The following is a 14,850-nucleotide window of genomic DNA, read 5'->3' as shown; positions in this document are numbered from 1 at the left end:
CCCGCTAACAGAATACAAGATCTCAAAGAGCTGTGAGGTTCACGAGTGTAAGTGTTCAGGGCAAGAAGGTCCTGGAGAGCTTGATGGAGAGGCAGTGTTTGACCTGGGCTTTGAAGAGTGAGTGGAGGGAGATTGCCTTCCCCTGCTGAAAGACACTTTATCTTCAGGGTAAGGGCCAAACCGCTTGCCTAAGGACACCAGGTTCTCTGTCTCAGCATCCTGCTGCTTCTCTACCTTTGCCTCTACCAGGGCCCCTTGCACTGTGATATTTTCAACACCTAAAAATATATTGTAACTTCTCTTGCCTTGTGCCCATCGTTGCACATACCGGTTCTTTTGGTCTGTAACTTGCTCCTCACTCTACTAGAGGGCGTAGCAGAGTGGACAAGCAAGGCACTAGGGGCTGACTGTGGGGTCTGTCATAGCTTTGCCCCTACCAGCTGGTGGGGCTTCTGCTGTGTTAGTCTCTTGGTGAGTCAATGTCCTCATCTGCAAAATGGGGGTATAGGATTAAATGAAGGTGGCTGTGAGGATTAAATGAGGTAATACATGCAAAGCACTTGCCAGCTGGGCCCACAGTAATCACTGAATAAATATGAGCAGTTGTGATAAACACTCTACACCTGGCTTGCTCCTGCTTACTCATCACCTCTGTTAGAGGTCTTTTTCTGCACAGGCCAGCAGCTAGGGCCGGGTTGTTTTTTCCCATAGGTATCGCCTCTTCTACCAAAGCACCCACACCTGTCATCTATTCTAGGCGTCCCGACCAGATTGCAAACATCATGAGGACAGACAGCGCCAGTCAATTGTGTTGGCTGCTGGGAGGGACACACGGTAGGCACTCAGTAAATAATGAATGACACGGGGTGAAGTTTCCAGGGATGGGGAAGGAAGCCTCTTGGGGCGGGGGGGTGGGGGGTGGAAGTGGGCCGCTGAATACTGTGAAGATGAACAGGCAGGTGGACCTTGACGCCGCAGGCGGCAGGGAGAGCCTGGGCGTCCAGGGGTTCCAGGGCTCTCGCCCGCCCCTGAACAGACCCTAGGCGGGCGCAGCGCCCCGAGCCGAGGACTGCGTTCCACTTTGGCCAGGTCCGCGCCCTGGGGAGAAAATGCAGCTAGACGGGTCGGGCGAGAGCGCTCGGGCCCCGCCCCCGGCCCCGCCCCTCCGCGCACCCTCCCCGCCGCAGCCGGAGCAGCTCCTGGGCCGCACCGCCCCCGCGCAGGGCGGGCTCGGCGCGCTTATTCCGCCCGGAGGAGCGCAGCTGCGGGCTAGCCGCCGGCCGCCGCTGCGGGATGCTGCGCTCCACGTCCACCGTCACCCTGCTCTCGGGCGGCGGCGCCGGGGCGCCCAGCAGGAGGGTGAGTAGCTGGGGGCGGGAGCCGCCGCCGTCCCGCTTCCCCGACCCGGCATTCCGGCTGCAGCGGGGTCTGGCGTTGGGGACGCGCGGGAGCGGGGCCCCGACCCCGACGCCCTACCCTGGACTCAACTCTCCCGTCCTGTCCCAGCTCCGGCCGTGACCCTTCTCTGGATGCCCAGCCAACGGCTCGTAGGGTTTAGGGGACTTTGTGGAATTCCCAGAAATTTCCTCTCCTTCCTGCCTTCTCTGTCAGGCCACGTTTATTGGCGGCACGAGTTTAAAAAGCAAGGGAAACAATTTCTGTGGTGTGCCTACTTGAGACTCACGGGTAATGAATATCTTTAACACCCAAATTTGCCTCCTTTCAGCGATTAAAAGCAAAGGTCACTGGTCCCCGCTGGTGATAGAATAACACCGATTCTGGAGTGAGTTTAGCTAAGGTGGGCTTCACCTTACAAGGTAGAGATCAGCACCTGGACACCTGGGAGCTCAGTGGTGTGGGACTTGGGTTTATGCAAACCACTTTGTTCATTCTGATTTAAATATTGCATCTTTCCTCACCTCCCCAGATGCTTTGTGAAAGATGCTAGGCACGTGCTATTGTATCTTTCCCATTTTGTATCTCTTCTAAGATCAGTGCCTCAGAGCGCACTGCCAGGGCCTTGGGCGGTGGCTTTTTAGTTCATCCCTTCTTCATAATATTCATATTTATCAATCAGTGCTTCTTTTCAGTGGTTGAGATTTCTCTTTTCATGTTCCCCAAGTTTTAGCTAAACAGATGCTTAAGTCCAAGCCAGGACCCCCTTCAGCACTCCCATCTTCTAGTCTCATAGACATACCTGTTTACGTTTCCATACCTCAACCAGGTGACTGGCAGTCCCCTTATGTGCTGCCTTCCTTTAGCTCTAGAAGGAAGACCTGTGTTACTCTTGGGTGTGGGCCAGGTGATGGATTCTGAGGGGGCAGATGTGTGCACGCACGCTTGTGTGTATGTGTGTGCATGTGTATACACCAGACACCCAGGGTTGACAGAACTCTGGCTTCTCAGTTATTAGCTTTGTAAAGCAAGATCCCCATTGGGTCTAAGTGGGTTTCCAATCACAGTTCCAGCCTTACTGCAAGACAGGCATTTGCCTTTTTTTCTATGGAAATCTTGCTCAGTTGGAACACAATTGTGATTGAGAAAGAATGAAGTCACTGAAAAACCAGCCCTGGGCCTAGACAGAGGCATGGGGGGGGACCAGAATGCATGAAATAGTCCAGTCCTCTTCCAGAGATGGGTGGCTAGAGTGGGTGACTGCAGATGTGATTAGTGTACTAGGTAGCCCTTCTGAAGATTGTTTTTCTCAAATGTTCACTTTCAAGTATTTCATTGTAAGAAGCACAGTGGACAGACTATTGGAAAGGCTTTGCCTTTTGAATAAGACAACCAAAGTACCTAGGACCAGAGGGGTCAGGGAGCTGAATCACCATGTAGGGCTGTTCTGAGTGCATGAGTACTGGTGCACTTGTTCAGGAAAGAAGATTTTTACAGGTTCTAGGATTCCCTTCATGATTTCCAACTCTGCTCATGATTTGCAAATGCCACGGGTCCTGTCTATGTGTATGTGTATGGGGGGCATGGTGAGAAGATACGATCTGTTGCTTGATTTTTTTAAACAACACTTGGAGATTTCCTTCTGGATGATACAGGGCTAGGTGTTGGGGCCTACTCTACCCATGGAGGCAGTCATTGTCACAGACTACCGTCGTACAAAGTGATGGTTGTTATAGTGGGGTCCATTGTGAACAAAGTCGGGTGAAGCTAACAGGAAGGGTTCTTCCCAAAGCATCTGAGGAAGACCTCCCTTTTCAGGAGATACTGGAGTTCAGTCTTGAAGGGTGCATAGGAGTTCGTGGGGTGATTGACAATGGGATACTGAAAGGAGGAAATATCACTCATTTAAATGAAGCTCTTGGTATATATTGTATCATAATGGCACATTGCATTTTCTTTAGGGCAAAAACGTTTATTTCTTGGAAAGATAAGAATGGGATGTCTTGAAATTAAAATTGTAGGCTAAGTAATCATGGAAATTGTTCCTGAAGTTGAAAGTCTGTCAATAAACTCTGTATCATCCCGTCTTTCCTCTTGGCTGTTATTGGACAAGTGATGGTCTTAAACAAGAACATGCTAGCCATCAAAATAGCATTTCTGTTTTGTCCAAAGAGCTTACCAAATTAGGGACTGCAGAGGAACCAGGCTATGTTGGTCCAGATATTCAAGTAAACTAGCAATGGTGGTGACAGCTGACACTGAACAGGGAGTTTTCTGAGTCAGCCAGCCAGGGAGGTGCAGCCAGACCAGACTGTCACCAATTATCCCTTGTTCAATGGCTGCCACCTACAATTTGTACTTCCTTTTTATCTGAAATCATCTCTCAAAGGGGGGAGAAAAAAACTGGTGGGAGAGTAATTTCTGTCAGCTGATAAGCAAAGCTCTGAGTGGCATTTACAGATGCCAACCCATTTACGGGTTGTGAAATTAAAAAAACAACAACCCTACCTTCAGTTGCGCGCTAAAAATAGTTTTATCTGTGGCAACAACAGGAAGATAGATTGGCTGGAGAAGAACCATGGATGGAAGGATGACCTTAGAGAACGGGGGGAAACATTAAAAAAACTATGGACATTTTGAAGGGAATTTTGTAAATGAAGTTAATCCCACTAAATGAGCCTTTGACATGAAAGGTCAGTTGTGTGGCCAGGTTGTGCTCTTTGCGGGGGGAAGGCACGTGTTGCTTTGTGCAGCCAAATACTTTTGGTTCAGCTGTTGAGCCGGGGCGATGAGAGGCATGCATCTGTCAAGAGTTTCCTCCAGCATCACACTGTCTTGATAATAAGAGACTCTTGGCTGGTGTTGCCGGTATCCTGGCCCCTGGGTGGCTCGTAAAAAGAAAAACAAAACAGAGGCAAATCCAAAAAGGCCACAAGGATAGGACTGTCTCGTAGCCTGCTCTTGCTGATAGTTCTTTCTATTTGGCAAGGGCTTTTTCTGTCAAAACCCAGCTGGCCTGCCACTTATCCCTCCTTCACTAATGCACACTCTCCTAGGTCCCATTTCTGTCTGACTGGCTCAAAAGAATTTTCCTTAGGTGGCCACTGAATGGGTCAGACAGGTGTTTACCTCACTTGCTTTTCACAGAAACATCTGTGTGCATAACTTCTGTATCTGTGGGCTCTGTAGGAAAGGACATGGCATCGGGTGTCTGGGAGAAGTTAGCTAGCTGCAGCACCCACCAGGGATGGGTGGGTCGGGGGCCCATTGCACCCAGGAAGCAGGCTGGCTCCCCACCAGGGTCTCCTGGAGCCAGCCCCTGACAGACCAAGTTGCAAAGTTTTGGAACCCTGGCATCCTCAGGGCTTAGCCCAAAAGCCTCTCCCACTAAAGTATGACATCTGTGCTTTGGTTCACCCATCTTCCTGTGTCAGAGGTAGGACGAACAGACCTGAGTCTTGGAGACTCCTAAGGAAACTCAAGATAGCGATCCCTTGGTTGTCCGGGGTTGTCCCCAGGGTTGTCCCTGGGATTCTGGCTGGTTCCTTGTCTCCAGTGCCCCGTGGGAGGGCTGCATATGTGGTCTGTGTCATGGTTCGTCTGCACTGAGTGTGCACACAAGAAACCCAGATGCTCGGCTTCTGATCTCTTGGAAAAGCCTTTCAAGTCAGTCAGCCTTAAAAATCGTCTAATCGAGCTCAAGGAGCTGTGGGTCCAGGGCTAACTAACCAGAGACCATGTTGAAAAGGTTCCATCTGAAATACTTGAAGCAATTACTTGCGTCATGGCCTTAGGGCTTCCCGCAGTGAGCTCTCCCAGCCTAGAACAGTTGCAGTGTTCTCCAAGCACACGGAAGAGTCACACGGGGGTATTTCCCTCTGCCCCGCTTGAGGTGAGGGATGGTGCTAAATTTCAGTCACGCTGCTGACTCTTACTTACACTTTAAGGCCAGAGTGCTCTTTCTAAAATGCAAAATACAGAGCCCAATGACTCTGCTTCAGAAGCCCCCTTTGTCCTGCCAGCAGCGGCTACAAATTCCTTACTTTAGCATCTGATCTGGCCTTAGGCTTCCTTGTTCCCATCCCACACTTGTCCCAAATATTCCAAATTTCTTGCCATTCCCAAACCTTTCATGCTGTTCCTTGCCTCTTTCATGCCTCTCTGATGAAGGGGCAGCTTCCAGGAAGCCTATCTGAACTCTTCTTTTCCATGTTCCTCTAGTGGCCTGTGCACCCAGTCATTGCTCCTCTGGCTGTGATTAACTACTTGAGGAGAGGGGTTAGGGACCCTGCCTCCCCAGGCCTGGTGTAATTGGTATGTAAAAAGAGGTCTGTGTCATCAGGGTCCTAAAGAAGCCACACTTCACACTCAATTGGCAAACAGGAAACCAGGAAGAGAAGCTTGGGCTAAAGCCAGGCCATCACCTCTGGCTCACCTGGGCAGGAAGCAGGTGACAGAAAGATGTAAGTGCTGGCCCAGGTGAAGAGTTTGACGGTTCTGGGAAAGCCTCCAAATATTCCAGTCTCCTCATCCTGTTGAACAAGTTGGAGTTTCATTCCATTGGTTAAGTCAGTGGTTCACCCTAGTTATATGTAGAATCACTGAGAAGCTTAAAATATCTAAGCCTCAGACTCATTTAAGCCAGAGTGTTTAAATGAGAACGTCTGAAAGTAAAGAATAACACCAGTATTTTTCAGGAAGCTTCTCAGGTGATTCTAATGTGCAGCCAAGAATGGGAACTATCTCTTGAATTATTACTGTCTCCTTATAGCTTTCTTGGAAATACCCTCCTGAGACAGTGTTCTGGAAGCTTCCTTCAAGTTTGGAAGGAGCAAGGTGGGGGGTTGGGGGCAGAGCAGGAAGTCCTAACACCCCGGGTCGCACTGCTATTTGTGTGCATTCACTTACCTGCATGTCCTGTCTGTATTATGGCATTCCTGGGCACATTGTGTGCTTGTCCAGAAGGGAGCCATTGAGGGCAGGAAGGAGGAGCGCTCACTGTCCTTGTCTTTATGAATTTTGTCTGGTGTCAGTCCTGACACAGGAAAGAGGGGCTCTAGAGCACTTTATACCACCTACAAAAAGTGTCCCTGTATGCAGATAAGCTACTGTCCCCCGGGCCATATTTGGCCCTCTTGGCTTGTTTTGTTTGCCTCTGAGATAAGAATGTTTTTTATGGTGGTCTGCAAAACCTAAATACTTACTATTTGGCCCTCTACAGAAAAGGTTTGCCCCACCCTGATGTAGATCATCAGGCCTGCAAGTTCAGGGCCACAGCAGAGCTAAGAGGCCTACTCCAGGTGGGGCATGCCGTGTCTCACACAGCCTGACCCACATACTCCAAAGATTTTATGCTTGTGCTGAGCAGAGTGTGGTGTGTGTCCTTCCAGCCACAACCACAGGGACCACACCTGCTCTTGTTAGGTGGAACTGGGCAGGAACCCACAGTCACAAAGTGGACCAGGCCTCAGAGAACTGTAAATACATTTGGCTAATTTCCTTAGGGAAATCTTTGTAAACTGATTAGCAACACCATCCACCCCCACCCCATCCCTGGGTCATCTTCTCCACCCCTTTTTATTCGAGAGGATAGTTTTCTCTTTGGTAAGCCCAGGTGCTGAGGCTGAGAGCATGATGGTATGTGGATCTCTAGATTCCCCCATAGATGGAGACCCAGCCTTCTGCCTCCACAAAGAGGGGTGGGTAGGTCAGAAACAAAGCCCCAGAGGACTTGGGGGAGCTCCCAGGTGCCCTGAGTTGCAGACAAGGGCTTTGTTGTGAATTTTCATGTGGAGGAGGCTTGAATACTAGCTGCTCCTCCCTGTTGTCCCTACCAGAGGGGCTGGTTTGAAGAAAGTGGAAGGCTCTCTGGGGAGTTTCAGGCTGTGTTTTAATTCATCTTAAAAAGAAACTCATACTGACATTTAATTTACTGAGCAAGTGCCGATTATGTGTTGATACTATGCTAAGCACTGTAAGAATAGCAAAAACAAAGCACAAAGCTTGCTGATCTCTCCCCCTATTTTTTCCTTTCTGTTCATGTTGTAATACATGGAATATAATGGGAAGTACTCAATTTTTTGAGTCCTTGAACTCAGATTTTAGTGTTAGTCCCTTCCTTCAAAGGGAATGGCTTTGATTGTTGAATGGCTCCTGATTGTCTTCCACTAGAGACCTTGCTTCTCCATCAGGCATTTGTAGCTTGTTAGAGTTTGGCCCCTGCCTGTTTCTTTTCCTCTTCACTCTAGTGTAGGCTGCAGGCCCACTTGGAGTCTCAGAACATTCGCACATCTGTGCCTTTGGCCAGCCTGGAGCAAATTCCTTGCCTGGTAGTTGTTTGCTGTTATTCTGATGATGGATTCTCCAAACCTCAATGGACTGCAAAGTCTTATTATCTTTCTATACCTAGCTCAAATGTCACCTCTAGGAGCCTTCAGTATACTCCCGTGTCCAGTTAAGACTATTGTTCTTCTTATATTCTTACTGCTATATAAGGAATGCAGTTCTACCATGCCTTAACCACCAAGGTACCCTGCCTCTCAGGATTTTGTGTTGGTTACACTGAGTGTTCTTATTTGCTTTGTTTGGGTATGTTTTTGGATTCTGAGCTCTTGGGAACAAGGCTGTTTCTTTTTTATCTTGGCACCCTCATTGCCCTTAAAAATATTTTACAAGTAGTAGGTGCTCTGTAACCTAGTAATGAAATACACTGAATCTACCACCTTCCTGCTTTTGGTCCACTGGAAGATTCCCTTGCCTGTAGGGACAGCTAATCCCATAACTGTGGTGTTCCCACTAAGTAAGATTCAGTTTTCCTCAATGCTCAGAATACAGGGCTGAGCCTGCTGCTGTGGGAGCAACAACAGCTAGTAGGTGTTGACACATGCATGTGTGTGTGTGTGTGTGTGCACTTGTGTAAGTCTGTATATGTGTTTACACACCTGTGTGTATACATGTGTGTGCATCGGATGGGGTGCAGGAGAAAAGCACTTTTCTCTGCAAAATTATGCTATGGATTAGAGCAGCCTATCACAGAAGATTATTGAATATCATAGACTTGGATTGCCTACCTGGTGTGAGTTACACTTGGATGTTTGTGCAAATGCCAGCTGGTTTCAACCGGTCCAGGCAGCCTGGAGTCAGAGATTTGCCTTTCTCTGGCAGAACTCGGATTCCCATCGGTGCTCCTGCCTGTCAGCTGGGAGAGCTGCCCCCTAGCTGGAATGGGTGGTTTGTCTTTGGCCAACATGACTGATGGTGAGCTCTGAAGGTTTGGTGCAAAGTTGGCCACATTGGAGGCATGTAGTCCTGGGGCCATGAGGGGATGAAGCTTGCCCATAGGAACGTAAAGATGGAGAGTGATTGTGAAACCAAGTCACTGAGTTGAAAGAGCTGGGGTTTTTAGATCCAGAGGAAAAGAGGTTCAGAGGGAAGGAGGCCCTGTGTAGAGAAAGGGGAATTCTATTCCTGCCCTGAGGTCAATCCCAGGTCCATTAGGGAGGAGTTCTGAGGGAACAGGAAGCTGGAGGTGCTGGGTAGCAAAATGGGGTATCTCGAAGGTAGGTGACCATGTGTGTGGAAGTGCTAACATATATCCCACATGGGCTCTTTTACCTGTGCATGGAAAATGTTATCCTCAGTCTCCCACCTGGCAGGTACATTGGTGGGGGGGGGGGGTTCCTCTGTAGGTCAGCAGTTTGGACTTAAAAGGTCTTTTACAATCCCATCCCATTCTGAGTTTGTGGGCTGCAGGGTGGTTTGCTCAGAAGCCACCCTGTGGATGGGTGCAGACCAGGTCAGGGGGTATATTAATTTGCTAGGGCTGCTGTGAAAAGTACTACAAACCAGGTAGCTTAAACAACAGACTTTTATTATCCTCTGGTTGGGAGCTAGAAGTCCAAAATCAAGGTATTGACAGGGTTAGTTCCTTCCAAGGGCTGTGTGGGAGTGATCTGTTCCAGGCTTCTCTCTTTAGCATGTTCACATGCTGTTCTCCCTATATATGTGTCTGTCTGCAAGTTCCCCTTTTTATAAGGGTATCTGTCATTTTGGGTTTCTGTTTTTTTTTTTATGAAGTTTTTTTTTTAATTAGTGAGAGAAAGAGAGTGTGCGTGTGCGAGTGAGTAGGAGAGGGGCAGAGAGAGGGGGGAGAGAGAGAGAGAGAGAGAGAGAGAGAGAGAGAATCCCAAGCAGGTTCTGAACTACCAGTGCAGAGCCTGATGAAGGGCTCAAACCCACCAACTGTGAGGTCATGACCTGAGCCAAAATCTAGAGTCAGATGCTCAACTGACTGAGCCACCCAGGTGCCCCAAGGATATCAGTCATTTTGGATTAGGGCTCACCCTGATGACCTCAGTTTAACTTAATAACCTCTGTAAAGACCCTGTTTCCAAATAAGGTCACATTCTGAAGTTCTGGGGTTAAGACTCCAATATACAAATGTTAGGGGGACACAGTACAGCCTATAACAGGGACAAGCCCATGGGGCTGGGTACTCTGGGTGCTGCTGGGGCCCTCTTTGGACTTTTCCAGTGGCCAGGTCACTTCTCCCTGGGAAATCACAGCAGGTCCTGGCTGTGACATTGGGGTGAAATAGACATATGGCATTAAGCATATTCCCATTGTTGTGTAGACATCACCACCATCCATCTTCAGGATGTTATCATCTTCTCAAACTGAAACTCCATACCTGTTAAGGAATAACTCCCCACTTCTCTGTGTCCTCAGCCCCTGGCAATCACTGATCTGCTGTCTGTCCCTAGGAATTTTGACTATTCTATATACCTTGTATAAGTGGAGTCATACAGCTGAGAGAGCTGTCATTGTGTCATACCCATGTCTTTGCATGATTGGCTTCCTTCACTTAGCATAATGTCCTCAAGGTTCATCCATGTTGCACCATGTGTCAGAATTTCCTTCCTTTTTAAGGCCGTGTGATATTCCGTTCTGTGTATATACCACATTTTATGTATCCATTCATCCACCAATGGACATTTGTGTCACTTTCAGTCATTGTGCATAGTGCTGCTACGAACATGAGTATATAGACTTTTAAATAACTTTGTGCTTCTGTATATGCATGTCTGTTAGAGAAAAATTCAATATATAGCCAAGGAGAAAGCACTTTCACAGTCCAGTCACCACTATGTATATTTTGGCCTTTGTCCCTCTGGCTGTATTTTGACCAGTGCAGGTGAGATACGATCATTCTATACATACTGTTACAGAACTCGAGCCAAAATCAAGGTATCAACAGGGTTAGTTCCTTCCAAGGGTTGTGTGGGAGTGATCTGTTCCAGGCTTCTCTCTTTAGCATGTTCACATGCTGTTCTCCCTGTATGTGTGTCTGTCTGCAAATTCCCCCTTTTATAAGGATATCTGTCATCTTGGGTTTCTGTTTGTTTGAATGCTATGACATTACTCGGTAATGTCCTCGTTTTGAGCAGCAGGGTGGTGAGTTGCTTGATCTGGACCAGGCAAACGTTGGTCTTATCCTCAGAGTCCCCTGTGCGGTTGGTACGATCATCTCATTGCTAACTGGGGGAGACGGCACCGAGAAGCACAAGGTCACCCAGCTCTTTGTACCTCTGGCACGGGTTTGTAACTGGCTTCTCCTCTCCGTCTCTCCTAGGCAAATGTCTGCAGACTGCGGCTGACTGTACCTCCTGAGAGTCCAGCTCCAGAGTCAGGTGAAAAGAAGGTCGAAAGAAAAGAACAAGTAAGCCGTCTCCGAGCAAAGCTGTGACAAGTTCTCATCTTTACTCTCTTTTATTTTCACCCCGTCCCCCGCGTCCACCCCCCACCCCTCCACCCCGGTCCTCTAGCCAGTGTATTCACAGAGTCTGAATGTCAGCGATCTGCCGATGAAAAGCCCTCTCGACCTTGCCACCCCATCTTCCATCTTCCCAGAAGCCAGACTGCCCTGCCCGGCTGGCCCTGCTGGCCTCCTGCCCCTGCTCTTGTTTCCTGGTGAACGCTGGCTCTGTGTTGCCTCAAAGCTGTGGGGACGCTGGCCTTAGTGGCAGGTGCTGTGGCAGGGAACGAGTTTTTCCTGAAAGAGCCCAGTCCTGTTGAGTCAAAGGGCCCATTGTGAGCTGCCTGCGGCTGAGCCTTTCTCAGCAGCTGGAGGCGGAAGGCCCAGCTCATGGTGGAGGCCGCCTGGAGAGGAAAAGCCCAGCAGGCAGCCCGGGCACGGGGCGAGGGCACTTGGCTGGAGGGAGGGGGAGTTCGTCAGATTTTTGTGCCAGCTTCTGTGCTAAGTGCTGGGCCATGAAGATAAGTCTGACCTTGTCCTTGTCTTGGAGGAGCTCGAAGGTTTTCGGGTGAGGCAGACCTATGAACAAGGTTGATGTGACACTCAAGTGTTAGGATCCAGAAGTGCAAGAAGGGCTCCAGGACCACGGGGCAGGGAATAACTGACTGCCTGGGGAGTCACCGAAGCAGAGACTTAAAGGCTGCATAGGAGGTGCCACTCACTTCCGGGTCTGTTGTCCTGGGCAAGCCATTTTTCTCATTCACAAATAGTTATGGGGCGCCTACTGTATTCCAGGCGCTGTGCATGTGCACATAGTATACCATAGTATATACTACACTGTGAGTAGAGTAGTGAACAAAGCAGTGAGCAAAAACATGCCTGTCACTCACCGAACTTATCTTCCAGTTGGGAGGAGAATGAAAATTTTTAAATAAAGCATATTTTATGGAGTTTAGAAGGTACTAAGTGCTGATGGAGACACCTAGAGCAAGAGAAGGGGATGAGAGTGCCAGGGGTTAGGTAGTAATTTTTCTTGTGTGTATATTTTGTGTAAGTATAAAAGAAAACAGTGAAATGATTTAATATATGACCATATAAGTTTTATAAATGGAATGACAATGACAAGCCTTGCTGTGAAGTTGACCACACGTGGCCACCTGTGGAAAAGGAAGCTCTTCATTGAGTGGCAAATGGTTGATCATGTCCCTAAGTTTACTGTTGGGCTTTGTCTCTCCTTCCCTTCTCTTATGCTCTTTTCCCTGCTTTCTCTGAGGACCAAGCTGCCTGAACTAATTTTAATAATGAGTGACAGAGAAAAGAAGGAGGGAGGAAGGAAAATGAGGTTATGATTAGGTACAAGGTTAGAGAATGTAGAGTTGCTCATCTGCTTAAAGAGAGAGGAGAAGTCCCACCAAAGGATCCAGAAAAATGGCTGGTTGCAGGTGGGAACAAGGCAAGTACCTGGTGAACCTGGAACGTCTCATGCCAGAAAGCAAGATGGCACTCACCCAAATGGGGTCGTAGCAAAGGACCCAGAAGCTGGTTTGAAAGTGGTCTCACTGCACTGGCAAAATTGGAACAACTTTACATCAAAACTTACAACAAACTTTACAACAAAATTCCATCAGAAAGGGATGACACTAATGGGCTTTGACACATTGAATAATTAAAAAAAAAAAAAGATTCAGTAGTTTACAGTAATCATCAGAGATTTAAAAAGCAAAAGCTCTTTTATAGAACTTCAACTGACAAATTTGGAAAGTCCCTATTTTATAACCCCAGGTTGGTTCCTCAGTGGATACAAAGACTAGTTAGTGGAAGGTTATTGTAGAGCAGTATTTTCACATGGCCCCAGAGTATCACCTCATAGATTAATTTCACTTCCACACTCAAAACACACAGGGTCGCCTCGGTGGCCAAGTCGGTTAAGCATCCGACTTTGTCTCAGGTCATCATCTCACGGTTCGGTTCATGAGTTGGAGCCCCGTGTCAGGCTCTCTGCTGTTAATTCTGAGCCCAGTTCAGATCCTCTGTCTCCCCCTCTCCCTGCTCCTCCCCCGCTCTCGTGCTCGCTCACTTTCTCTCTCTCTCTCTTCGTCAAAAATAAACATTAAAAAAGCAAAGGCACAGTGGTGCAGTCTGGCAGCCAGCGCTTCAACCCTGTGGTCCAATCTAGCTTTACCAGTACTGGGCCAACCTGGTCTGTGGGCTTCCGAGGTGATGCAGTCAAGTAAAGCACAGTATCACCTATGTGATATTTGTGCCAGATGGTTTCAGCTGAATCTAGTAATGAGGGAATAGCAAATCCCAAAATGTGGGACATTCTTTAAAAACAGTTGGCCAAAGGGAGGCTAGGAAGAGTTAACTTCAAATGTAACAGGTGAAGCTTGGTTAGATCAGGGATCAAAAAAATAAAAAAATCTGTAAAAGTCATAGTGGGATAACTGTACACTTTCGAATATGAACCACACGTTAGATATTATTGGACTAAATGTGACTCTTCCTTGTGATGATGGTGCTTATGGTTATATAGTCAAACCATTTTTTCGACCTGTGTGTAGCTTTGAACATTGTCTGAAGAAAAAGTCTGGGGGTAAAAGCTCCTAACCCAAATGACCCAGCTGGATCCCTGTTGTTGACTAGATTGAGTGGGGTGCTGTGCTGCTGGGGGGTGTCCCCTTCTGCCCTCTCTGCTGTCCTGACTGTTCTTTTAGAGAACTGGCCCTGAGCTGTGATCAGGAGCTTATGGGCTGCTCAGCGCACGATGAATCAGAAGGAGCACTTTTTGTGTTGTTGTTGTTTTTAAATTTTTTTAGTGTTTATTTTTGAGAGAGAGCATGCGTGCATGCGCAAGTGGGGGAGAGGCAGGGAGAGAGGGAGACACAGAATTTGAAACAGCCTCCAGGCTCTGAGCTGTCAGCACTGGTAGAGCCTGATGTGGGGCTCAAACTCACGAACCGTGAGGTTGTGACCTGAGCCGGAACCAGACACTTCACCAACTGAGCCACCCAGATGACCCGAAGGAGCACTTTTTGAGGGGGTGGCCTAAGCTGGAGAGAGTGACAGGACAAGGGCCACAGTGGCTGCCCCATATGCATGGCACGGGAGGTGGGAGATTTGGTCTGTTGGAGTTAGATCTGAGCCGCATGCCTGGGCAGATGTTGATGAAGGGCACTGACCCTGGTGCTATGAGCCCTTGGAGGGTGCATCCCCACTAAGAGGAATCAAGCATTCCCAAGGATGGAAGGCATGTGTTCTATGTCAAGCGGGAGTTGGTAACCAAGTCGTGTACTTCGATCAGCCCCTTTGTCTTAAACAGTGCTTTTCACACTTTTCAAAGCAATAGGTCTCTTTTTTGTTTTTGTTTTTTTAAATGAAAATAAATGTTATTCTGGGCCCTCATGTATAAACCAGGCAAAAGTGTTGCTAGTGGGGGCCAGGGTCCCTCCGGTACTCCCCGGCTCCTCCTGTGGGTACGTGAGAACCTCAGGGCTGCGAGGAGCACAGGGCAGAAGCTGTGAAGACAGCATGTGCTGTGAGCCCTCTCACACTGGGTGGGCCCGGTATGCAGCCTAAGTGCCCGTCTGCAATGCATTGGTGACTCACTGCAGAAGAGCTGGCGTGGACAGGGAGAGGGTAGGGCCGGCTGCTTCCCCAGGACTGAAGTCCTTGGGTGGTGGTTGCACTCGAAGGTACGGGTG

At 48.5% G+C, this 14,850-nt stretch overlaps 1 protein-coding gene across 2 annotated transcripts in view; it reads left to right on the top strand.

Annotated features, from left to right (window-relative positions):
• The first annotated feature begins 1,173 nt into the window (after window positions 1-1,173).
• Window positions 1,174-14,850, top strand: part of LOC122468590 (myocardial zonula adherens protein) — a 90,489-nt gene continuing 76,812 nt past the window's right edge. Inside the window, exons 1-2 of one of the 2 annotated variants that reach the window (XM_043555330.1) lie at window positions 1,174-1,359; window positions 11,027-11,113. In XM_043555330.1, coding sequence (XP_043411265.1) covers window positions 1,294-1,359; window positions 11,027-11,113 — 153 coding nt within the window. In that variant the 5' untranslated portion in view covers window positions 1,174-1,293. The remainder of the gene's footprint in view (window positions 1,360-11,026; window positions 11,114-14,850) is intronic. The other variant, XM_043555331.1, reaches the window with a different exon arrangement.

The sequence above is a fragment of the Prionailurus bengalensis genome, chromosome B3 (assembly GCF_016509475.1).
Source record: "Prionailurus bengalensis isolate Pbe53 chromosome B3, Fcat_Pben_1.1_paternal_pri, whole genome shotgun sequence".
NCBI lineage: Eukaryota > Metazoa > Chordata > Mammalia > Carnivora > Felidae > Prionailurus > Prionailurus bengalensis.
This window is presented reverse-complemented; position numbering and strand designations above follow the sequence as displayed.